This window comes from Dreissena polymorpha, chromosome 1 (genome assembly GCF_020536995.1).
Source record: "Dreissena polymorpha isolate Duluth1 chromosome 1, UMN_Dpol_1.0, whole genome shotgun sequence".
In the NCBI taxonomy this organism is placed as follows: Eukaryota; Metazoa; Mollusca; class Bivalvia; order Myida; family Dreissenidae; genus Dreissena; species Dreissena polymorpha.
Genome location: NC_068355.1, coordinates 143,248,958 through 143,276,182, shown reverse-complemented (window position 1 = coordinate 143,276,182; position 27,225 = coordinate 143,248,958). Strand labels below are relative to the sequence as shown.

At 36.0% G+C, this 27,225-nt stretch overlaps 1 protein-coding gene across 1 annotated transcript; it reads right to left on the bottom strand.

Moving 5' to 3' along the window:
* Positions 1–801: 801 nt before the first annotated feature.
* LOC127853634 (NAD(+) hydrolase SARM1-like) lies at positions 802–26,350 on the bottom strand. The gene is made up of 9 exons (XM_052388312.1): positions 26,231–26,350; positions 19,299–20,662; positions 18,837–19,016; positions 16,394–16,518; positions 13,053–13,288; positions 12,638–12,767; positions 10,913–11,102; positions 6,837–6,958; positions 802–1,677 (listed from the first exon to the last, which is right to left on the bottom strand). The coding sequence occupies exons 1-9, from the start codon at positions 26,262–26,264 to the stop codon at positions 1,473–1,475; spliced, it is 2,586 nt and encodes an 861-aa protein (XP_052244272.1). The 5' UTR covers positions 26,265–26,350; the 3' UTR covers positions 802–1,472.
* Positions 26,351–27,225: the final 875 nt, after the last annotated feature.

Sequence of the window (27,225 nt, the reverse complement as noted above, 5' to 3'; positions counted from 1 at the left end):
TTAACTATGTCAATATCAGGCATGTACAAAAACTCCTAATGTTCTCCGTGTCCTTAACCTTAAGGCGAGCGACTTGGTTGTTGCATGTGAAACCTTATCTTGCTATAATGATCATATGTGTCAATTTACATGTATTTCAAATCCCATAATGCACAACAAAGTTATGAGCTAAACAAGAACATACATGCACTTTTACTATATACACTTCTATATGTTAAAGCACAATTTCCATGTGTTGTCTGTCACCTTGACCTTGAAGTGAGCCACATTGCAGACAAACGTCATCTAGATAGGATATTCACTTGAATGTGCCAATTCATTTATAAAATCCTTAATGTATAAAAAGCTATTGGCCATTCAGGAACATGTACTTTCATTATATACTTACTGGTATAAGGAATATGCACAAACTTTAAGTGTCCACTGTGACTTTGATATTGACATTGAAGCATTCCACATGGTTTATGCACACAATATTATATAATTATTGCAATTTTTAATTAAATTCCCATAAAAAGTAATACTTTTTTTAGATAGACATAAAGAAGTATTTTCATTTTGTGGTAATTCTAGTTGGTTTTTATTCGTGTTTATTTATTACAATTAACATTTACAACAAATAAAAAACAAGAGATGTGCTCGTCAGAAACACAATGCCCCTTATTGTGCCGCTATGAAATAATTATATATAAAAAATCTTTTTTGACCTTTGACCTTGAAGGATGACCTTGACCTTGAACTTCCACCACTCAAAATGTGCAGCTTCATGTGAATGCCGCTTTGAAATAAATTAAAAAAATAACCTTTAACCTTGAAGGATGACCTTGACCTTGAACTTCCACCATTCAAAATGTGCAGCTTCATGAGATACACATGCATGCCAAATATCAAGTTGCTATCTTCAATATTGCAAAAGTTATGCCCAATGTTAAAGTTTTTTTTCGGACGGAGGGACAGACTGACATACTGACGGACAGTTCAGCTGCTATATGCCACCCTACCGGGAGCATAAAAATAGGCTATGAGCTAGCATAGCTAGTAGTCTTTGTCGTTTTTTCAATAATTCACAGGTTCACCTACAAAAGCTAATATCTAACCATATGACTGGTAAAACATGTTCAGGCCTTATTGTTACATTCATCTAAGATGTTTGACATAGTGGCGCCACAGGAAATTAAGCAGATAAGTTGGTGATTAAGTCAGTGAAAAGGCATATCCAAACTTTTAAGAAACATGTCAATATTTTAAAATTTCATTAATTCAGCAAACCCTGAATAAGATGTAATATGTTGTCACTATTTATCAGATGTCTGCTTCTAGCATATACTGGTACATTAACTTAACATGTTGTTTAGACTTGAATTTCTTTATGACTAGAATATCATTTGACTGCAATTAACAACAGTTATCCTGTTAACAGATTTATACTAATTCTGTAATTATAGCTATTATTTTAATCTATGCCTTAAATTCTATAAACAATCCTCAAAAGATGACCCAAGTCCCTGAACTTGGCCCCTCTTGGGCCTTACAGAATTATCCCCATATCCATGTGGGGTTCCATGAGGGGAACTGTCATCAAACGAGGATCCCAGCCCAAGCACAGTGGACCTCTTCTCCCCTCGAAGAAACCTCTCAAGCTTCCCAACACAGGCTTCCTGGTAGTCATGGATCCACCTGCAAGACATTCATATTTAATCCTGACACATATTTAAAATTATATGAAAGGTTACTTAAGGCCAACAAACTTAAGTTTTTACAATATCCTAAATTAAAGCAGTCTTTAGATATTGATTGACAACAGTTTTCATTCAAAATGCTAGTCTGAATTTGACCTCAGACTGGTTGATAAAAATATAAGTAGTTTTCTTCCATTCCTTTTAAGTCAAAACTTTTGCCAGATATCATAAGGAAACCTAATGACCAATCGACCATCCAATTGACCCACAAGCCAGTGCAAAGCAATATACCCACATTTTAGAAAGTAGTGCATAGCAAACAAATACTGTCACAGAGAGTGTATTCCACACCACAGGTAAAATTTGTACCGTACATACACACTTCCAGTTGGGTAAATATATAATAAATAAGCACAAACTTCTACAATACCTTCCATTGGAGTTTCAAATATCCCCCAAGGACTTCATTACTTTGATCAAAATCTATTAACCGAGAGCTCATACCATTCTGAACCATTCTGAATTATCTCCAGTCAAAAGTTTCGCACTTACCCGCCCCTCTCCCAACTGCATAGGATGGGGTTATTTACCCTCGGGACTTCGGTTAAAAACCATTGCCCGAGCACACTGCTTAACATAGAACTCTACATAAAAAAGCCGAAAACGGCCATAAAATGGACAGCCCGATTTTACTGGGCTGTACCATTGGTATAAATATAAAACTTTGCAGTGTTGGTGCGGTGCCTTAATAAAAATCTATTGGTTTAAAAATATCTAACATTTATAAGAAGCGTTTAAAAGACGCAGTGCTTTACAATGGATGGGCCTAACGCTGTTTAAAAAGCGGCGTTTTTATTGGTTGATGTACTTTTAAAAAGCTGGCGCGGATTGGCCGAATTTTATTATTAAGGATTGCAAGTAGGTCAATCCGTTTAAAAATAGATTTTCCCACGGCTGACGTTGTACTTGAATTAATCCAAAAGAACTTGGAGTTGTTTTATAGTATTAGATTACTATGTTTTGTTATGTTACTGTACTTATTATTAATTATTATCATTAATATGATGTTGTTATTGTATGTTATTGTTTGTATGGTTTTTTAAGGAGGAGAGAGAGAAAGAATAGCCCAATTTTTATAAGTAAAGATGGTGAAAACACACATACTGTTGTATGTGGCATCATCATTACCAGACCCACTGTTCAGTATATACTGCAATGGGTTTGTTGGAGTCTTTAAACTTTGTGATCTGTGTTTTAAATGTTTGAATCCAAATAGGACTATTTTAATATAATACTTATAGAAAAAGGGATACACAGATGTGTAATATGTTTGTGTAACAAAATAATAATATTTGAGGGTTTTCCAGATCACAAAGTGGTTGAACATTACCACAATATGTTTACATACATAGTCAAGTACCATTTTTATGTGTATATTTAAAGTTTAAACTAAATGCCACACAACAAGATCTAATCATAGGAGGGATATGTTTATATCTATGAACATTAATTAATAGGGATGCCAGAGCCTGATTTAACAGCTCTCAAATGTAGAGTGGAGCTGCATGTGTAAATGCAATTATATGAGAAGGAAAGGAAAAAAGACAATATATAATAACACATAGGGAGTGTAACTCTCAATTATATATTAATATTGCAATTGAGTATTGAGTTGTTAAAAAAATTAATGAGTACAAGTTTATGTATGTGGCTCAATGTTGAACACTTGCAGACAGGGAATATAGCCGTAATGCTCCAACATAAGATCCTGTCTGTATGGAACGTAAGGAGGATTGGGCTATGGAGAAGAAAGGTCCCCCCAGAGTGGCATTAAAACAATATTTAAAAGTGGGTTTAGTAATAAACCCTTATATGTTAAGGGCAATAACTTACGTGTCTCCAAACGGTCACCTTCATAGGGCCACATAAAAATTAAGGGTAAGACAATGTGCTTACAGTTAAAAATGAGACAAAAACAGCTAAATTTGTACAAGAGGTACATTATTTACAATATGTACAGAACTATATGCATTTATATATTTAAAATACATGTTGCCACCCTGGAGGGTTGAAAGAAGGAGAGATTTTTGGAAGTGTAGGCCGATGTGGGTGGGGGAAAAGAAGAGCCAGCAGAGGTGGTGTCACTCAGTTGTACTAAGGGAGGTAATTGTGGTGATGGAGTCTACAATGGTTGTTTCCCCTGGACCAGAGGGAGTGCACGGTAAATGAAAATAGTTTGTATACTATTGAAGGAAAATTGATAATGGTAAGATGTAAAATGGTAAAAAGACCAAATATTACCTAGATGCATTAAGATAAACCCAAAAAGCTCTAATCTAACCAATATTATTAATATACTGATGATAACATTGGAGGAAATAATACTAAAGTACCTTGTATGGTATGCAAAATGACAATTAAACAGAAAAACCGAGGCAATTTGCTATATAAAATAGCAATTTAATATAAAAATTAGGATATTTGCTATAAAAGTAGCAATTTTAACATGAGTTAATGCAATACAAAGTAAAATGGTTGCTATGGTGTAGGAATAGCAGTATTGTGATAGAAATTAAGGCAATTTGCTATATAAAATAGCAGTTTTCACAAAAATAAGGAAATTGCCACACAAAATAGCAGTTATTATAATACTTAATGTACTCCAAGGAACAAAATTAGCAGTTTCAACAAGGTCGACAATACTTTGTCCTAGATAGGGCTAAATAGGTGTTTATAATGGTATAAGGCCCTGCACCGTGCACTCCAGTCCGACATGGTTCTTCGAGTTTGAAGGGGAAAGGGAGGGTGGGGTGTCAAAGAGGAAGGGAGGGGGTGCAATGCAGCCAACAATCCCAGGTTACTGGACAGCCTCGTCCTTTCTTGTAGTAAGAAATGCCATAAAATATGATTATATTAAAAAAACTGAAAAATGTAAATGGTGGACTAACGTCATACTCTCATAAAAAATGTATTAAAATAAAGAAGACCAGGTCAATGCCATTGGCCTGATTTAGAAAGGGCGGGGTAGAACAATAAACCCATTAAAAGCTAAAATAAAGGTTGTGTAAAAGCGACACAAATCCAACACAATTATTAGATTACATCAGGTTTGTGCAGAGATTACACATTTTAAAAGAAAAACAGTCACAAGACTGTATAATTAGGTGGGTGTTGGCTGCTCTCCCTCCCCCAATGACCTAGATTTTGTCAGTTATTTGACAATCTAGTAAGTATTTGGCGAGGGCAGAGAAGACCGGGCCCCTAGCTGCTCCCTTGGGGTCTAGCACGTTGGTAAGATTAAAAACTAGTCCATGGGAGTGCAATGCAGCTTCGAGGTGGTCCCTCTGCGCCTTATGGTTAGGACAGTGTAGCAGCATGTGAGGCGCAGTGAGAGGTTCCTGGCACCTAGGACATGCAGGGTCTATACAGAGGACATACTTTCCTGCGCCACCGGGTAATAGGGTGGTTCCCATCCTCAGGCGCGTGATGGCTCTGTCAAGCACAATGCTTGCTGAGTATCTGTCAGGCGGCCTGAGGGTTTTCGCAGGTCTAGTAAAAGTATGTCGATGGGAAGACAAATTGTCGGTCCGGAGATTCCACTCGCCCAAAACAAATTTCTTTGTCAAGGAGTAGATCTCAGATGGTGCCAGGGGTTCCCCAACATCTACGGCCCCCCTCAAGAGGCCCTCTTTGCCCCCCTGTCGGCCTTTTCATTCCCACTGATGTTGACATGTGCTGGACACCATACTAATGTGACCTTTCAAGCTTTATCTAGGCACTGTTGATGAAGTTCCAAAATGCTAGCTAAAATATCAGGCCTAGATCTGCTATTTCTGTTTTTTATGGACTCAAGAGATGACATTGAGTCTGATAAAATAGCAGTTTTAGTAGGTTTATTGACCAATATCCAGCACAGAGAGAATTTAATTGCCAAAAGTTCTGCTGTAAAAATAGAGAGATTGTTGCTGAGCCTGTGCGTTTTACTAATGTTTTTTGAAGGGATTACAAAAGAGTTGGCTACCAAACCAGAGTTAGGGCATTTGGAGCCGTCAGTGTAGATTTTTAGATGCTCAGCATACATATTATCTATAAGAGAGAGAGCTTCTGACTTGATGAGTTGTGGCAAGTCAGTTTTCGTTATTTTATTAGAGAGTGATAGGTCAACATCAATGGGTCCAAGCGTCCAGGGGGGGGCCTTGGAGGGCCTCAGGTCTGCTACATGTACCTTGTCGAGACCGGCATCCTCAACCAGGGTCCTAATACTCGCACCAAAAGGTAGGGCGACATGCTTACGCTTAAGTATTTTCCCCTTGATGAAGGTGCCAGTCCCGTCAAGTTTGTTAACGGGGTTTGAGCCATGCCGAGACTTAACCCTGGTCCAGAAATTTCTCAACTGCATGGGAAAAAACATTTACCGTCTTTATCCTAATAAACGCGCCAGGCGCGATGCAAATCACAAAGAGGGCGCGTTTATTTCACCCTCCTTTAGGTATAATATGAGCCAGCACATAAAATGTGTTAACAGGTATTTGCAAAAGTTCCGAGTTCATTGAGCAATCATAAACATATCACAAATAGTTTTTTAAGAATACTACACCCTATTATCATGCGAAATGAAAGGGCCGTTGTCGATATGACCCTAGCGAGAGCTGTAACAGTACGCGTGGCCGAGATATGAACAGTGTTAATAAGTGAAGGTTAATGGTTACGGTAGCTTTGGCCCAGCGTACCGCATATTGAACAACCTGGGTAGATCCGTATTTTAAATGCACGGTGTCAAAAAAACGTAACATGAATTTGACATTCAAAACTGAAAACACCTATACAATAATAAAATCGCCTGCATGTTGGAGTTTAATTCTTACATCGATCTGTTCCAAATGTATATGTTATTATTATTATTATTATTGAAGTTTTATTTCTATAAGGTCCTTGCCAATAACCTTGTTGATAAAAAAAATTCCGTCAATAAAATGCAATTACTTTACCCCTTAGCAGCCGAGAAATGGGGGCGCTGTTATTTTTATCACTCCTTCATTTTATTATACGATAGGGGCGCGTTTATTAGGGCGGGAGCGTTTATTAGGATAAAGACGGTAGGTCAATAGATACTGAAGAATCATGTCAATCTGCAGACAACATTTTCTACATACATACTTGATGCCATTAAAGCAGACAATCTGCCGAATATCCTCGGGTAAAGCCTCTGCAGCCGGCCAGTCAAAGTTGTCTGTGATGGGTATGATGTTACACTTGCCCTCCAGAGCAGCAACTATCTCCTATAAGACAAAACTTAGATATACAAATTAGGTAGTTTCAAGGATTTGAAAACTACACAAAATGTACAAATTATTGTTACGCTTTTCACATAACATAATTATTCACGGAAGGTCAAAAACATCATAAATCTCAAGCAATCAAGTTTATTTTTACTTAACACAATCTAAAACATTGTAAATTTGCATTAGTTAATAAGAAGTAACGTGTGATTTGTTTCATACATGTGCTACTTTTCATGCAACAAAGATATTCCAGATAGGATCTAGGTCAGACTGTTCAATTTCAACATAAATAGTTATTCGTATTATTTGCCAGCATTTCTGTTACACTTACTTAACCAGTCATGTGCAGCATCTGAATTGGCACATACCCATAATAGCATTCCACTTTTTTACTAAACAAATGTTCAGCAAATGTTTGGCCCTAAGACTTTATTCTTAAATCTCAATGAACTTTACTCTTGTAAGCAGGTAGTGTTCACACGGTTGCACAATACTCTACCTGAATTATAACAAAAATTGCTCTATAAACCTGGTTGCTATGCCAACTTAGAAAAAATGTGTACATTTCTTTAATGTTCTGAGCAACAATCTTTATGGATGGATATAAAATGTGACTTCTGAAATGTTAAAATGGTTTTATTTCAGCAAAATACAAACAAGAAATATCCTTTAAAAAAGATATGTATACGGCGTTGATTGTGGTAGGTAAAAAGGTAAAAAGTTCAATGAATGAGATTAAAGATAGCGAATGTCTTTTTCTGTGCAGTTCTTAGCTGCATCACACGCAGTACGGGATGTTACGCGGAGTTTTCGCGGCTTATTTTACATTATTACATATTGCTGGTCATAAACCTATAGATACAAAACAGAAAACCAAAAGAAAAATGTAAGTGAAATTAAAACATACGAGTCAACCGGCCACACGCGAAGTACAGACCCATGAAGTTTCATGTTGAACTCTTGTAGCACATATGAGATATTGTTTTGAAAAGTTTCATCATACAAAAACAACAAAGGAAAATACATGTAATTCTTAGTTAAGAAAGTGCAAGGTTATGGCACTTCTTGTGAATGGCACTTCTTCACATTGATTTCTACACATCCACAAAGTTTCATGTTGAAATGCTGTATCATATCGTTTGATCATACAAAAACAACAAAGGGCAATAACTCTTATTAAAGAAAGTTAAGGGTTATAGTTCTTAAGCAAGGCCCTTTTCCCCATTAATATCAATACAACCATGAAGTTCAATTTTGAAATCTTGCATGGTATCTGAGATATAAGCCTGACAAATTTCATCATACAAACAAAGGGCAATAAAAGTGTAGGGTAATGGTTCTTTTGCATGGCACTTTTCCTCATTTATATCTATACACCTATGTAGTTTTATGATGATATCATATATTGTTTCTGAGATACAGGCCTACACAATTTTGAGAAAGATGGACGAATGGACAACACCAATTCTATAGCCCTCCGCCTTTGGCAGGGAATAACAAGTGATGCATTTGTAAAACACAATGCCCCCTACTGTTCTTTGAAAACGCACAGCAGCTATTTAAGTAAAAACAAGGCAAATAACTTTGCCAACAATTAATGGACCAGAACAAAACTCACACTCCATCTGTAAGTCATGTAGGTAATCTCACATTGCAAATATTAGCTAAATATCTGAAAGTGTTTCCTTAAAAACCTCCGGAAAACAATTATTATAGAGAAAATTTCCAAGCCAAAGGCCCAAAACTTTGCCATAAATCAATAGACCCAAACAAATTTCACACTTCATCTGTAAGTCAAGTAGGTAGACTCACATACCAAAAATGAGCTCAATATGTAAAAGCTTTAAAAAAAAAACACTGGAAAATGTTTATTTTATAGAAAATTTCTATACCCCCATTGTCTCAAAACTCCATTCCTTTAACTTACTTTTAATAGAAGTTCCTCCATTGGATTATATCCCTTTATAAAATATTACTTCCCTTATCAAAAAAGACATTGTACCTGCCAAATGAAAAATAAAAATTATCTCCCTTTAAAGCTGAATACCTTTCTTGGCCAAAATTTAGATCAGTCAAAGGCCCATATCTTCCTAAAAAAACAACGGAATGGAGCAAATTGTACGCTTAATCTGTAGGTACTGTAGGTAGACTCACAAACCATATTTCAGCTCATTATCTTAAGCATCGCATAAACAAATCCAGAAAAAGGAATGCCAGATGGACAGACAGACTGACGGACAGAAAGTACAACTGCTATATGCCATCCTACTGGGGGCAAAAATAATATCTGAAAATTGTTCTTGTCAAGCTGGCAATAAATGTGGCCTCTAGAATGTTTACTTATGTTTTTTTAACTTTGACATAGTAACCTTGATTTTGACCCCATGTGACACAGTTTCAAAATCAGCAGCAATTTTATTGATTCAAATGTTCTGATCAAGTTAAAACAAGATTTGGCAACCTCCTAGAGTGTTCACTAACTTTTTCTTTTTTTGACCCTGTGACCTAGTTATTGACCGCAAATGACCAAATTTCGAACTTGGCTGAGATATCATTGGTACAAAATTTAATGTCTGTATCAAGTTGTGAAAGCTTTGGCAATAAACCTGGCATCTAAAGTGTTCCCAAGCTTTGGCTTAATTTCATCTTTGCCCATATAATTTTATCTTTGAACTAGGGCAATATATTATTTGGTAAATTGGTGTGACCAAGTTTCATGAAGAAAGGGCAATTAATGTTGCCTTAACAGTAAGCTTCAATCATATATTTCCCCTTGTGACCAATAATTATGTTGACGTCAGTTGACCCAGTTTTAAACTTGATATTGGACAAATGTTCTGGCCAATTTCATGCTGATTGGTCAATAAATGTATAAAAGTGTAAACAAGCTTTTGCTTAAACTTTACCTAGTGCCCTTATTGTTAACCCTTTGCATGCTGGGAAATTTGTCTTCTGCTAAAATGTTGTCTGCTGAATTTCTAAAATTAGCATTTTCTTAGATTTTTTTCAAAGAATACTATCAGAATAGCAAACAGAACGTGGGGTCTCATCAGGATCCAAACTGTTTGCAAAGGCCTTCAAAATTCGGTTCCAGCACTGAAAGGGTTAAAACCAGTTTTGAACTCAGCATCTACATGTACTAGTATATCATTTGTATACATGCAGATGGTTTGGCAAATATCTGTTGCATCAAAAGTGTTCACAATGCAAATGGTGTCAACACTTGACAGACAAAAGGCAATCACAAAAGCTGACCATGAGTATGCTGTGCTCAAGTGAGCTTAACCCATTTATGCCTAGCATCTAGAAACAAGATATGTGTTTGTCAGAAACACAATGCCCCCTATTGCGCGGCTTTGAAGCCATAAATTTGACCTTTGACCTTGAAGGATGACCTTGACCTTGACCTTTCACCACTCAATCTTCAATATTCAAAAATGTTATGGCAAAATTTTAACGAAGGTTAAAGTTTTAGGATGGAAAAATACAATGATATTTGACCTTTGACCTTGAACGATGACCTTGACCTTGTCTGTTCACCACTCAATAGTGCAGCTCCATGAGATACACATGCATGCTAAATATCAAGTTGCTATCTTCAATATTAAAAAAGTTATCAAACTTTAACCAAGGTGAATGTTTTGGACACTCACATACAATGACAGACAGACAGGCCAAAAACAATATACCCCCGATCTTTCAATCCAAGGGCATAAAAAGGCCTTGGCAAACAGCGTAGACCCATATGAGATGCCGCATGATGCGGCGTCTCATCAGGGTCTGCACTGTTTGCTTAAAGGAATTTCTGTTAGACATATTCTAAATATTGAAATAAATATACTAGACTTCCCTAATTTTGGAAATAAATTGATCCAATTCAGAAGGATGGGAGAATCCACTAGGCATAAATGGGTTAAACCATTGCTGTGTAAACCAAATGCTATGCTTCACCCTGTGCACCCAGTCTTTCCTCTGATCATCGCCAATGCACCTCTCTAATGCGTCTGCAGTCAGCACAAGGATGAAGTTCTTGGACTGGGCGATGCTTGTCAGAAGACCCTCATCAAATTTTCCTGCATTCAGTCGCTCAATGTCCAGGAATACGGAGAAGCCCCGCAGTTGTAAGTGAACTTTCAGGAGACTGTAATATTACAGGAAGTTCAGTTTAAAAGACGTTATTTAGAAGTACATTTGGGAAACGGGAATTTCAAGTAACGAATCTAACGGCACTGGCAATACAAATGGATACCATGTACAAGAAATTGGGGGATTTGTTTATTTGTCATCATTTATTTGAATGTTTATATTAGTTTATATGTTATAAAATGGCTAATAATAAATTATAAAATGACTTGAATTAAAGGGACTTTCAACTATGAATGACGAAAAAAGAAAAGTTCTAAAATACCCTATTTTCTTACAATTATTAGTTTATATTGATTAAAATATCACGACTGGTATATTACATTACTTGAAAAAAGTTCATATTTTCAGTATATTTGGTAATAAAATTTGGAGATGTGAAATCGAAAGTACATCACGAAAATAGGTAACATAACGATATACACACTATAAATAACGCAAAAAGATTGATCTTTTTATATATAAGATATAATATACAATTCACTATGCATGCATGATTTGCATTCCTGGGTTCACCACGCAACGACGATAATCAATCTACTGACGTTATTTATAGTTAAGTGGTAGTTACCTGGTAGACATACCCAGTAAAATATATTACCAAATATACTGAAAATATGAAAACGTAGCAACTTTTTTCAAGGTATGTAATATACCAGTCGTGATATTTTAATTAATATAAACTAATAATTGTAAAAAAAATACGGTATTTTACAACTTTTCTTTTCTTCGTCGTCGTGGTTGACAGTCCCTTTAAAGAGTATATTAGTGTTCAAAACTTCAATTAAACGCAAGGCCCTTTAACACAGGATAATTATCAAAAAGCAAACAATCTATACACCAATGTGATTATAGTGTTGAAATGAGAATAATAGAAAATGCTACATACATTTGTTAACCACGCAGTTTACTACTGTAATTTATTTCATGATATGAGGTGAATTAATGAAAAATACCAGGGAATAATTACAGAATAACTTAATTAACTCAAGCTTCAGTGCAAAATTTTTGGGTCATATTTATGTTGTTACAATGCATGGAATCTAATTATTCTCAAGTGACTCTTGTGCATGTTATTACTAAATCAAAATAGAGCATGAAATGTCTTAAAAGCTTTAAGTAAAATAGTATAGCCATTTCATTTATTTGGTGATAAACAAAATAATTTAACTCATTCCTCTGTGACTCATACAAATGTTCTATAAGAGCACTCATCAAATAATAATAATAGTCATGTTCTGAGAAAACTGGGCTTAATGCATGTGCGTAAAGTGTCGTCCCAGATTAGCCTGTGCAGTCTGCACAGGCTAATCACGGACGACACTTTCCGCTTTTATGACATCGTTCGTTAAAATGAAGTCTCTTCGTAGCAAAAATCCAATTTAGGTGGAAAGTGACGTCAATGATTAGCCTGTGTGGACTGCGCAGGCTAATCTGGGACGACACTTTACGCATATGTATTAAGCCCAGTTTTCTCAGAACAAGGCTCATAAGATCTTGCACTGATATCAACAATATCCTCCACCAGTATACCTAGCAAGCTGAGCGCCATTTATCCTTCGGTAGCTGATGAAGGCGTCAATAGTTTTATCACTGGTAAATGTGTCGGGTGCGTCTGTCACATCCACGCTTGACTTAGAGCTCACCCTATGCATTATTTGTTCTGGAAAAAAAAAAAACATGTCATAAAAAAGTTACATTTAAACTAGTTAGCATTCTGTAGCATATGCTTGTAAAACATGTGTTATTTACTATATCAGTATTCTTGTGTAGATAACATTAATCATGGCTTACTTCATATTAATAGCTCTCATATGACAGATCAGAAATCTATCACATGCATAGTTACTGACATGTTTAATATCTTTTTAGTGTATAAAAAGTTAAATATTAATAGAATTGATTTGCATTTGTATAATGTAATTCATGTTGTACTTAATAGAGACACCTCTTATTTTCTGCATCATTTTGACCCTATGAACTCCATTGAGTATCCCACAATCCTCCTTAAGGAGCTCTTCAGAGATCTGAGGTAGGAAAGGCCTGTCCACACCACTCTGCAGCAGCTGGTACGTGTACTGGACAAAGTCTGGCGACAGCTCTTTTAGCCAATCCTCTAGCTTTGTTGGATCACATGACGAATATTCAGAGCATGCCTTCAGTTCTTTCAGCTCACGCAAGAATCTTAAAAGATAAGTTTGTTACCTCTTAAAACAAGAATATCAGTGAAACTGATGGATACTCACCGATGATGCGCTTTGTCAATCTATGTGTTAATAACCACCTGAAAAAATCTTTTATTAGCCTGGATGACCTTGACCTTGACCCCAGTGACCTCAAACCTCATCAAAAGGTAGAGGTCCATGCAAGGTACCTACATGCCAAATATGAAAGAGATCGGTTAAGTATTGAAGGTGCTATGAGAAGCTGTTACAAAAGCGTGGCAGAAAATATATTAATAGACTCGGTGACCTTGAACCCAGTGACCTCAAACCTCATCAAAAGGTAGAGGTCCATGCAAGGTACCTACACGGCAAATATGTAAGAGATCGGTAAAGAATTGAAAGCCCTATGAGAAATTGTAAGAAAAGTGTGATGGGAAAATCTTTCATTAGCCTTGGTGACCTTGAGCACAGTGACCTCAACCCTCATCAAAAGGTAGAGGTCCATGGAAGGTACCTACATGCAAAATATGAAAGAGATCGGTAAAGTAACAAAAGCATGACGGAAAATCTATTATTAGCCTCTGTGACCTTGACCTTGACCCCAGTGACCTCTAACCTCATCAAAAGGTAGAGGTCCATGCAAGGTACCTACATGCTAAATATGAAAATGATTGGTAAAATATTGAAGGTGCTATGAGAAGCTGTAACAAAAGCATGATGGAAAAATCTATTATTAGCCTCAGTGACCTTGACCGCAGTGACCTCAAACCTCATCAAAAGGTAGAGGTCCATGCAAGGTACCTTCACGCCAAATATGAAAGAGATCGGTTAAGTATTGAAGGTGCTATGAGAAACTGTAACAAAAGCATGACAGAAAAATCTATTATTAGCCTTGGTGACCTTGACCCCAGTGACCTCATACCTCATCAAAAGGTAGAGGTCTATGCAAGGTACCTACATGCCAAATATGAAAGAGATTGGTAAAGTATTTAAGTTGGTATGAGAAACTGTAACAAAAGTGTGACGGAAAAAATCTATTATTAGCCTCGGTGACCTTTACCTTGACCCCAATGACCTCAAACCTCATCAAAAGGTAGAGGTCTATGCAAGGTACCTACATGCCACATATGAAAGAGATCGGTAAAGTATTGAAGGTGCTATGAGAAACTGCAACAAAAGTGTGACGGATGGAAGGAAGGACAAACTGGCAACTATATGCTCCCCGAAAATTTCCGGGGAGCATAAAAAGCAAGTTGCTGACTCTTTTTTTCCATATTAGGGCAGTGGCGCATACTATTATATATAATATAATCAGTGAAATAAGTTTTTTCATAAATATAAACAATATGGAAATCTAAAAAAAGGCCAATTAATACATCCTAGCTTTGTTCAGTCCTCTTATAATAATAATGCTAGTGAAGGAATGGTATTCCGTAAGATTAAATTGTGAGAAAGTTTCTGACTGACTGTGCAGTGTGATACATAGAAGTAAATTTATATTGAGCTGAGTAACATCTTCACAAAATATTATTTTACTGACCCACCTATGACAAACAGGGTCAGTAAGAAACCATATTATCAATCTTAAATTAAATGGTTTGCAAATTGTCCAATAAGTGATTGCATAGACGCAGGCAAATATTCTATATCATTGGTGGATCCAAGGGGGGGAGGGGGGGGGGGACGCGGCGTACACCCCCCCCCCCCCCCCCCCCCCCCCTCCTCTAAAATCGCCAAAGTAAAGTCAATTTATTTGATGTTTCACACTAAACTAGATAAAAATCACCTATTTAAACTCATTTTTCTTCTTTTTCGTACACACATTTCCCAATTATCACAGACAATCGCTAAATGTTTTAATTTTAGACTCTCTGTCACCCAGTTTTTCAAGTAAAACTTTGCGATTCCTATGTATCCCTCTTTTTGCACATTGATTCTCTTTTCACTGCATTTTATGTTAACGAAGATGGATGTGCCAACGCCAAAACGAGCGAAAATGCAGAAGACTTTGACAAGCTTTTATCCCAAAGCTGTGGGAAGACAGTAAAACTTCCACTAGCCTGATAACCATCAGTGTGTTCTTTTTTATAGCATTTCTTTCGGCTATATCCATCCATATTATGTATAAACTATGCATTTTTTTGCATTATAAGAAAGTACATAAATCGTGACATGCCGGATAAGTGGTTGTCAAAGCCTTCAAAATCACTAAAATCGTGGACCCCCTAGCAGGTCTTTGCCCTGCACCCTGGACCTGCAGCATATATATCCCAACCCCGCCCTAACCAAAAATCCTGGATCCGCGCCTGTATATGATATATCATTAAATCATATATTCATATTAAAGAGCCATATAAACTCTTTGTGAGAACAAATATTATCCCTTACTCTAATAGTATCGGTCCTTCTCATAGTATCATACCTTAAAAGAAAAACCTTCAGAAGTTCTGGAAAGTTAATGTTTTTTTCAATTTTTATATGTTGTAATTTATTTGATGGTTATCCATGACTATTACAATTAATTCTCATGATTTCTGGTGTTCGTTGGAAAGTAGGTCCTGTTTATTCAACGGTGATGCTATGATTTGTAATTATGTAACACCCAATTATGTTTGTTTGTTTATGGATTAATAGTAGCTTTATCAAATGTTTTATATGCCGCTCATTTTTTTATAAAATGTAAAAATATTTCATGTACAACATGAGCAAGAGTTTCGTTTTTTCATTAAGTTTCTTTTTTAGACCAAGAACATTCGCATAATAACAAATCTAAGCAACCAATCAAAAGGGCCAATATTATGAGACAATTGTACGTGAAATAGATTACTACGGGGTGATAAGTATAGCCAGTATTTTGTCAAAACATTTCCAATTTAAATGCATTCTTCGTTGTTAAGTCCGAGAATACACATTTAACTATAGATCTACATATAACATATGCATGTTTTTGTATTTGTTCACTTCCAAAATTCGTATGTATTCATTAATAGGGCCTATACTACAGAGAGACATGCTATTAACAAGTTTTATGAAGATTGGGCTAGAAAAGTTGTCTGTATATTGTTCAGGAGCTTTTTCTTTAATTTGATGTTAAAACATAGTTGTTAAACTTAACTTTGGTTACCTTTTCCTAATAATGGATGGGGTCATTGCAAGGCTGTCTGAAAGGTCAAGGTCATCTATTTTTAGAAGCAGATCCCCATCCACCTGACACTTCCTGAATTGCGGAATGTAGTCAGCAAACCCAACCTGCAAACAAATAACATGATTGTCGTCTGAAAATCAAGTCTCCCTCTACGGCCAGGGGTAAATGCAGGCCAATAAAATTGTGTCCATGATTAGCCTGTGCAGAATGCTGAGGCTAATCAGGGACGACACTTTCAGCTTTTAAGGATTTTTTTTGTTTAAAGGAAGGCTTGTTCCAAAGAAAATCCAGTTTAGACCGAAAATATTATTGAAGATCCCTAATCCCTGTGGACTTCACTGGCTTAGTGGCACTCCATTGGTCATTGTTGACTCGGGAACTTCTTAAAAGTATCCCCCAGACTTTTGAGTATACTGCGATGTAACCTATCTTGGAAAATATACTAAAGCATACCCATGAATATTAACCCTAAATTGTTTTATGTTGGCTCATTTTTCAAATTAATTATGTTCATACTTAGGTCAATACTCTGTTAAATTGCCTCTATATTATCAAAACTTATACTCAAAAAGGAATGTCCAAGCAAGATTTGTTTAAAGGGGATTTTGTTTCATAATGTTCTACCACATTGAATTTAGGGCTGTTATAAAACTGGGGTACAGCCTAATATTTGCTGGGTACTTTTTAGTATATTTTTCTTATTTGGGGTACATAGCAGTATACTTAAGAGTTCCCTGGGTACTTTTTAGTAGTACCGGAGTTGACAATGACCAATCGAGCACTACTGGCTCAAATCTATGATACATTACGCAGCAATCTCTAAGCCTCTTCAAAATGGTTATTACTTGGTTTCAAGAAGAAATTTCACAACAAATAAACATACTAATATATATAGGTTTCCATGGAAAGGACATTGTCTTCGGATCATTATTTATCCAAATGGTATTAAATATTTTGTTTAACCAAATGTAACTTGCTACTTTATTATTTGACTCCTCTGTAACAATTTTTTAAGTTGATTGAAATGCTAGATGTACTGTTTTAAACGTAAGGTTTTTAGAGAAATGTTTTAAATATACAAATGTATATCCATTATGTCTAAATTGGCAAAAGCACAAAGTAAAGGTACCAGTTTTGTTTAACATGATATCACATTATGACATAATGATACCGATTTAAAAGCAAGATAAATAAATGCTTAAAACCAACACCTGCACATTTGTGAAATAAACTTGCTCTTTAACCATAATAATTCTAATGGCCCTTCATGCAGAGTTAATTGATTCCGCTACCGGTATATCTTTCTACAGTAAACTGAACCTTGAAACTTTCTTACAATTCACATCTGTACAATATACACTTGATATAAACACCTTCCTTATTGTTTGTTAAGTGCATCTGTCAGTGAAGTGGTTCATAAATTTTATATTGACATCTATGAGAGCATCTTTTGCTGATACAGGTATAAACCACTGGGAACTTTCCTCTTCCTGTTTGGTTCCTCATGCCAAGTTTATAGTAATTTCTGGCTGATTCTTTATTAAATGTAACAACTGTTATTTGTTATATTTAATGAATATATAAGTTGTAAACTATTTGCATAATTTTGCGTAATGCTTTAAAAAATTGGCAAATACATGTATATTATTAGAACAAATGTTTTGTAAATTTGATGATGATTGGGTAAAAAATAAGACCTCTAGAGGTCTCGAAAGAATTCATTATAGCGATACAAATCTTCCCAGCCCAGTGACCATCATGTTTCAACTGACTGTAAGTTGTAACCATCTTCTAACACTGCCAAGATGCCATCAGCACCAATGATCTGAACATGTGGAAGGACCATTGGTAAAAAAATGGACTTCTTATGTGTTCAAAAGGTTTCAAAATAGCCATGAAAGGAAATCTTCCACACCCCTTTGTGGCAATGAATTAACAAAGATAATAAATCATCATAACAAATCTGAGAACATTCATGATGACTGGACAAAAAAAGTTACTTCAACAGTATTAAAAAGTCTTTAATTTGACCTTGTGACCTAGAATTGACCCCATATGAATAAAAGTCAAACTCTGCAGAGATATTAATGGGTTAAAAGATCTGATGATGGTTCATGAATATTGGACAAAACATGTGGTATCCAGAGTGTTTCAAAGCTTCTTCTTTTTATTTGACCTAGTGACATATGTTTTAACCCAAATCAAACTGAGGTTGGAACTTGGCAGAACTATCATTGGGACAAATTTCTGACCAAATTTCCTGAAAATTGGACAATAAATGTGGTCTCTCGAATGTTCGTAAATGTTTTCTTTCATTTTTCCAAGTGACCTTGATTGAAGGTAATCACAAAAGCTCAACATGATCATGTTGTGGTCAGGTGGTTTACAGAACACCGGTAATCCTCTTTTCCCCTGACCTTACCTGCGAAACCCAGAAAATGACGTCCTCATTAGTCCAGAGTGGAACACTTTGAGGCAGTTTATGTGGTATCTCCTCTCCAAGAATCTTCAGGGCGCTGGCAGCCAGGCGCGAGGCAGTCGGGTTGGGGCTCGTACTTGCAACCTTCTTTAACGGTTCTATTGCTTCAATCTCTTGAAATATCTGAAATACAAAGTATGCAGAATTGTATTGCTTTTTGAAACTGTAGCTCATTAGCTGGTATTTTTTGCATAAAATGCAATCTTCAAGTCAATCAATGATTTGCTTTATAATTGCATTGAGATGTGGAATTGTCTTTTTTAACAGGTATATGTATTGTGGTTGGGCAAAAAAATCCATAAAAAAATTAGTGACTTTAATTAAGGGTAGAATTTTTAACTTCAGACTTTTCCATATGCTTCTTAAGTGTTGAAAGAATATTTGACTGTGGCACTTCAACCATACCTTCTTTCTGCCCTGTTCAGATTTGATGCCAGCCTCCATGGCGAAGTGGAAAGCAGCGAGTGCCTGAGGTTCCTTTCTTTTGCTGTTCAAGACAGGAACCAGTCTCTGGAGCCACTCACGCGATCTGCCATGACGATGCCACAGGTCCATCTGTGCAAACTCCATCGGCGTATGGCTGCTGATGAAGGGGAGAACCAATTCAAGAGTTCCTGAGTTGAGGACAGCTGTCTCTACTTTTTTGTCATAGGTATTGGCAAGATGGACTAACACTGATATGGCTAGACAGGCATAGTACCTTACAACATCGTCTCTGTTGAAAGCTAACGGGAACAACCACTCTGGAACTTTCAGATTGATCATTTGGCCATGGTTTTCTGTTCCGCCATAAAGGGTGAGATTGGAGAGGGCGATGGCACAATGGCGCAGTGTTAACCGGTCCTGACATCTACACCAGAACAAAATCACTTCCAGTCCACCAAGGTCAATCAGACGAGTGCATGTGTCCTGGGAAGTTTTAAACATGCTCTCTAAAATACCAGTGGTCATTTGTGCCAGTTCTCGGTCTTCCTTGTGCTTTAAACACATGGAAACCAAGGATTCCAACCCATTTGCTGCCACATACTCTCGATTGCCAGTGGTAAGAACCTGCTCTAAAACGCGCACTGCTGCAATCAACAGTGATTTAGATCCAGAACCACATGTTTTTAATATGAAGTCCAGTGTTTTCTCCTGATGAATAATTGCACTTAGTCCATAGGCAAGATCTCTGCCAATAGCAGGCATGGCCCATGCTTGCTCAATTAGAATATTGATTTCAGAAAATATTTCAACAAGTTCTGTTTCCAATTTTGTGGCGCACAATTTTCTTATTTTCTCTTTCAGTGTTACAGACAAAGCCTCAAAATTTGACTGGTAATTCACCGCCTCGCAGCTGCCTCTTGTATCAGAGTCTTGATCAAACCGGAAAACTTTACCATCTACACTTTCCATACTTGAAGCACTACCCATCGATATCGACCTCTGATCACGATAATTCAAGGTCATTTCGTTGACGCGCAATTCTTCGTTTTGTCGTATTGTTTCTAAGAACCGTCCAGAATTTGACCTTGACGGTGCAAAGTATAGATTTTTGCCAGTGTGTTCCTCAAAAGTCTCCTCTTTTGATAGGTCAAAATACACCTTTGAGCACTCAGAAACATTGTGTAGCTCTAATTTTTCTGAATTTTCCTGGGAGCTTACTGAGCTTTTCTGACATCTTTTCCTTGACAACAGGGCTGCCTCAGACTGCGACCTCTCCAGTGATTTGTATGCAAAAGATGTCCCGTCACTTCTGTCCTCCTCTATAAGAAGGTCTGGCAGCTGCCCTGTAAATGGAGAACACATCATTATTGCTCTACAAAAAAACAGGGTTTAAGGCATGCATGTTTAGTGTCATCCCAGATTAGCTTGCGATGATTACACAGGCGAATCCGGGATGGCACTCCACAGGCTAATCTGGGATGACACCATACACATATGCATTTAGCCCCCCTTTACCAGAGAGAGGCCACTATTTATCAGTAAAATGTTGATCATATTGTTGTTGGTGATGTTTAAAATGAGCTGTATCTCCACTGAATAAAAAGAAACACTTCTTGAAGAGCACATCCCCCAAAGTTCTGAACCACACATTTTGAGGAGAAAATAGAGCATCGAGACTGCTGACTTCATGTGCTGAGTCCCAAAACACACACTTCATTTTTGCTTTTCTAGTTCTTCTAAAAATTGTTCATTAATATGACATCAAATATTACTGTATTTTGAATTGAATACATACCACATTGTAGATACTTAAGAAAAATACAATTACCAACTACAACAAGTAATGAAAATTTATCTATACAGAAAAAATACACACAACTGTTCTTTCAAATGATTTGAAATTAAAACAAATTATATACTGACACTCTTTTTACACATATAAGGTTTGCATTCATCAATATCCTTTACATAATAAGTAGACTTATTTAATGACTTCTACCCAACCAAGGACAATACATTTGTGGCAGGGCATTAAGTGGGCAACTTTTAGCAGGTAGAAACTACATGATAGCAAAAACATTGATACAAGCTAAATGCAAATCAATTAAAATATATGCAGTGTACCATACGTGTCTCAATAACAATACCAAGTGACAAAAGGTCACATTGGTGTAACAGATATGGTTTTGACCATCTGACTGAAAGACTATAAGATTGATCTAGGCAATGTTATAGTGATGTTTTGCCCTTTAATACTGGTAATATTTGGGCTTTGAAACAATTCAGCTTTAAGATAGAAAGTCTTATAATTTCACTGGAATAACTGTCTTATATATTTGCAAATACTGAATTTTAATGTATACAGCATTTTTTTTATTTTTTTTTTAAACTGATATTTAAGGACGAGAAACAGGACTGTGATCATGTTAAGAAATCTTCTTATACGAATGTACATACTGAGTAACATCCCATAAGATATTTATTGTAAAGGAAATGGGTTCAAACTCACTCTAAACACTAATCATTAACTTAACCCTTTCAGTGCTGGAACCGAATTTTAAAGGCCTTTGAAAACAGTTTGGATCCAGATGAGACGCCACAGAACGTGGCGGCTCATCAGGATCCAAACTGTTTGCTATTATGATAGTATTCTTTAAAAAAAATCGAAGAAAATCTAATTTTAAACATTCAGCAGACAACATTTTAGCAGAAGACAAATTTCCCAGCATGCAAAGGGTTAACATGTATAGAGTAACATCAATTTGAAAGACCTTAGAAAGAAACATGACCTGTAGGTACTGATGAAAAATTTTAATATATTCTAGCAATTATCACATGTCTTAAGAGATAATTGTGAATCTGTTAAAATTGTCACAATAAATGACACCACAGTTCCAATCTCTACAAGCCTTCAATACATAATGATAAATGTGTTTGTGTATTACAATGTGTTTCTGTTATAAAGGAGACAAAAATGACATTAAATTAAAATTGTCTAATGTTGAATGTCATTTTAAAGGGCCCTTTTCACGTTTTGGTAAATTGACAAAATTTAAAAAATGTGTTTCAAACGATTGAATAATTTGGAGAGTTCTGTTGTTGTCATTATATTTTGTGAAACTACGAGGATTGCTTATATGAAGTATAAAATACAGCCACCATTGTATGAGCACGGATGGCCGAGTGGTCTAAGTGGTAGACTTTAACTCCAGGACTCCAGGGGTCAGTGGTTCCGAGCCGTGTTGACAGTTACTTTTTTTCATTTCAAATTTTTTATTCTCGATTCTTTACTAGAGCTTTTGACATCCAATGTTTACATTTATCAATATAAAGCATTTAATGACAAACTTCAATACATGCCAAAATCTGTGAAATGGCCCCTTAAAAACATAAGAAAATTTCACATAAAGTAAGCAGTTAACCCTTTGCATGCTGGGAAATTTGTCGTCTGCTAAAAATGAGGTCTGCTGAATTTCTAAATTAGCATTTTCTTCGATTTTTTTCAAAGAATACTATCAGAATAGTAAACAGTTTGGATCCTGATCATCTGTATCCAAACTGTTTGCAAAGGCCTTCAAAATTCGGTTCCAGCACTGAAAGAGTTAACACAGATCGACCAGAAGAGTTACAGGCACCAACTTAATGCACTTCTTCTAGGGCAATTACAGCACATGAAGTACTGCCTTTACTTCCCATACATAGCTGTGATAGCATTCTGTGATTGATAGGACCACAATCAATAGCGACTGGATATAAAACAAGACGTAACAATCATTGATTAATCAACCACACAGGCTTGGACAAAAGTAACATTGGAAAAAGTCTTAGAAATGCCTGCAAACTTAAATACGCCATTAATATAAGCCAGCATTTTGCACTGAAAACATCTTTTTCAATACCAATCTAATTTTGGATTTTCTAGCTTTGACAGCTCTAACAGAGGAAGTCATACTGATTTGAGATTTATATGAAAGATGCCAGCAAAATTGTCAAGACATGTTAATGTCACTTACAAATACCACAAAGTATGTTTTAAAAGACTCTGAAACACCTGTGAAATGAATGAGGTCTTACCTGAAATCCTATCTATTCTTAAGGTGTAATTTTCTAGCCAGTAGTTAAAGAAGCAAGAAAAAAAATGTGGGTATATACAGAATAAAAGGTAACTGCCTGTTTTGTAATATATCAGGCGAGGCTTAGAATAAAATTAATGGCGAGGCTTGTCGAGCAGTTTTTATATTCATGCCGAGTCTGATATATTACAAAACCATCAGGCAGTAATCTGTTTTTCTGTTTATCATACCTTAACGTCCTACATTCTATAAGAAATTGTGAAAAAAAAATAGCACTGCATTTTTGCGGGAATGAATATGATTTTTGATGTTTGATGTGTCAATAATGACATCATGAGTACTTGCACTTAATATTTGTAAAATATGTTTTTTGCTGTTTATGTTGCTTTTTGTGTATAACATAACATCTTGGTATGAAATTGCTTTTTTTGTTGAAACTTATTCTATTTTACTTAAAATTATGACTTTATGGTTGATTCCCAGTAATATGACCTACCTCTTATCATCGACTGATATAAGAACTTCCTGTTGAACTGGTATAAAAAAACATATCATGCAACATTATATCAGGCAGATATCAATTCAGTGGTATAAGAATATTCTTTTGTGGAAAACCAACAAAGGGCCATCTGATTGCAGCCAAAATTCATTTCTCTACATAATGTACACATAAAAGTCATTAAACTGTGAAATTTTAGTGAGATCCATATAGATAAAGAAGACTTAAAACCACACAATTTTGGGACTATACTCTTTAGTGGAAAACCAGACTAATGGAAAAATCGTCACATATCCAAAATTCCTTATAACACAATCAAATCATTTGCTTGTGAATGTTCTAGCCACATACACCAAGTAATTAGTTGAAAACTATAAACAATATATTCCTCTGTGAATAAAAAAACCCAGACAGACAGACAGACAGACAGACAAGTGCAATGACTTATAATGCCTCCAAACATGTTGAATGTCTAGACATCTATTAATTGATGTTCAATTAAAGTCTATGATATGTCTTGAACATTTACACTTAGACCAACATCTGCTAGGCTAAAATCTTCTGGTCTGTGGCAGACAAATAATTGCAAGACACGACCTAATTAAGATTGAACACTCAAGCCACCATGGTAATCAGGAAACATGCTCATTAGATCCACAACGAGTTAAGTATTGTGAACTATTGCAGTGCATTTTAAACTGTGACTAAAATGGAAAAAGCTTTCCCAATAAAAACTAGATTCTTGCTAAAATATGGAAATTCAGCAATTATTGCAATTATTTTTTCTTTGCAATTTCAGTGGCTAAAATGTCATCTCAATAATGTTCATATGAGGTAGTTTACAGCTGGTAATGACAGTTAGTGGCTTCACAGACCTTTAACTATCAGTTACACTTTCCTGATGTATATTGAGGAACACAGTTTTTACCAAAATTATTTCTACAGATTACGAAGGTTAAAACATCCAAGCTGTAATAATCAAACATGGAACGCCAAGTATTTAGCTGTAAGCTCATTTAACCCTTTGCATGCTGGGAAATTTGTCGTCTGCTAAAATGTCGTCTGCTGAATTTCTAAAATTAGCATTTTCTTCGATTTTTTTCAAAGAATATTATCAGAATAGCAAACAGTTTGGATCCTGATGAGACGCCACGTTCTGTGGCGTCTCATTTGGATCCAAACTGTTTGCAAAGGCCTTCAAAATTCAGTTCCCGCACTGAAAGGGTTAAGGAAACCCATATGCCTTAATAGTTTCATAATTATAATGCTTCTCACATTTATTTAGCAAAAGATTGCAGCTGGACATGAAAGGATTCATGTGGATTCATTATGAAAAGAAACGAATACTGAATTATCTTCAAACAAAAAACACATTCTTAACCAATACTTAACCAAATAATAGGAATGCAACAATTGCAGGCGCAACATGACATGTAATAGCAGGTTCATCAAGACACAAGAATGCAAGATCAATTCAAGATTGAAACCATGTCTGTTTAATTGTCTCTTGTCTGTAATAAAGTACCATAATGAGTGAGTTTTGGTTTTCATAATGCAGGCTCTAGCAAGAAGATAAATCTCAATGGTAAACAAAACACCTAGGAATTATCAGCATTCATCACATAATGATCCTAATGAACACTAACCCTTAACGTAGCAATTCCCGACGGAAAATGCATGACAAGCAAATGGTTCAATCAAGAAAGAATGATAAAGAAGTTATGAGTTGTGTCATGTTAACATTGGACTCACACCATTATGCCTCCATCACAACTCCAACCCATGTCTGATGTATATTTACACAAGGTTTCATGGTCTCATAAGAAAAGGGCAGCTACTGGCCAGACTGTGCAACTACACAGGCTGGTCTGATGGTAGATTTGAAGCAAACGTCATAAGACCCATTTTTGCAATATGTGCCTCATAGTGTGCCTTGCTGACAGGTGGTTTAGGATTCAATCCATATTCAGTGAGTATCCATAAGATCTTTTCCAACCAGTTCTGCTTTTTTCAAGAACACAGACTAGATAGTGTCTTAGTAAGCTGCCAGGAGTCGGAAAGAGTAAAACTTGTTCTGTGCTTTTACTTTAATCAATCTTAAATAAAATGTATCAAATAATCTTCACATGGTACTCAGTTTTATATTTCCATTTCTTGGAGTAATTTAAGTTATTAAACATAAAGCGATTTAATAAAAATTGCTGACTTACAATTTATCAAAACAACAGAAAACTATTATACAACTATTACATATATGTCTCTTTTGTCAATTTTTCAAAAGCAAGCCACTATTTCAAGCAAGAGATCAAGATGATTGCAACCAAAAATGTGTTCCCTACCTTTCACAGCCGTTGGTTGGGTTGCCTCTGCCATGGTAGTGGGTAATGCAACAAGCAGTCAGGGTCAAACAGTTACCGCTTTATTATTTCCTGAAATGTACCATTTCAAAATCTGTTGAGGTGGTAAACTCTTTGAAAACAGTAATTTTCTTCATCGCATTTATGTAACCCTTCAGTTGATTATTCCCAAACACTTGAGTAACAACAGTAGTACACTTGTTAACACTTATACTGCAATGCACATGTGAAAAAATTACTTACAAAATGCATTCCCAATAATTCACTCATCACATGCTGTAGCTTTGATTACTGAGCCACACAGCGAGCTTGAGATAAAATATTAATATACAAGTACAACACATGCATGCTAAGACACATTATTTTATAGTACTACATCCATATGAGTAGTATTTGTGGTAAATGTTCTACTTAGACTGTATGTGTGGTGAATGTTCTACTTAGACTGTATGTGTGATGAGTGTTCTACTCAGACTATATGTATGGTGAATGTTCTACTCAGACTATATGTATGGTGAATGTTCTACTCAGACTGTATGCGTGATGAGTGTTCTACTCAGACTGTATGTGTGGTGAGTATTCTACTCAGAGTGTATGTGTGGTGTGTATTCTACTCAGACTATATGTGTGGTGAGTATTCTACTCAGAGTGTATGTGAGGTGCATGTTCTACTGACTGTATGTGTGGTGTGTATTCTACTCAGACTGTATGTGTGGTGAGTATTCTACTCAGAGTATATGTGCGGTGCATGTTCTACTGACTGTATGTGTGGTGTGTATTCTACTCAGAGTGTATGTGTGGTGTGTATTCTACTCAGACTGTATGTGTGGTGTGTATTCTACTCAGAGTGTATGTGTGGTGTGTATTCTACTCAGACTGTATGTGTGGTGAGTATTCTACTCAGAGTGTATGTGTGGTGCATGTTCTACTGACTGTATGTGTGGTGTGTATTCTACTCAGAGTGTATGTGTGGTGAG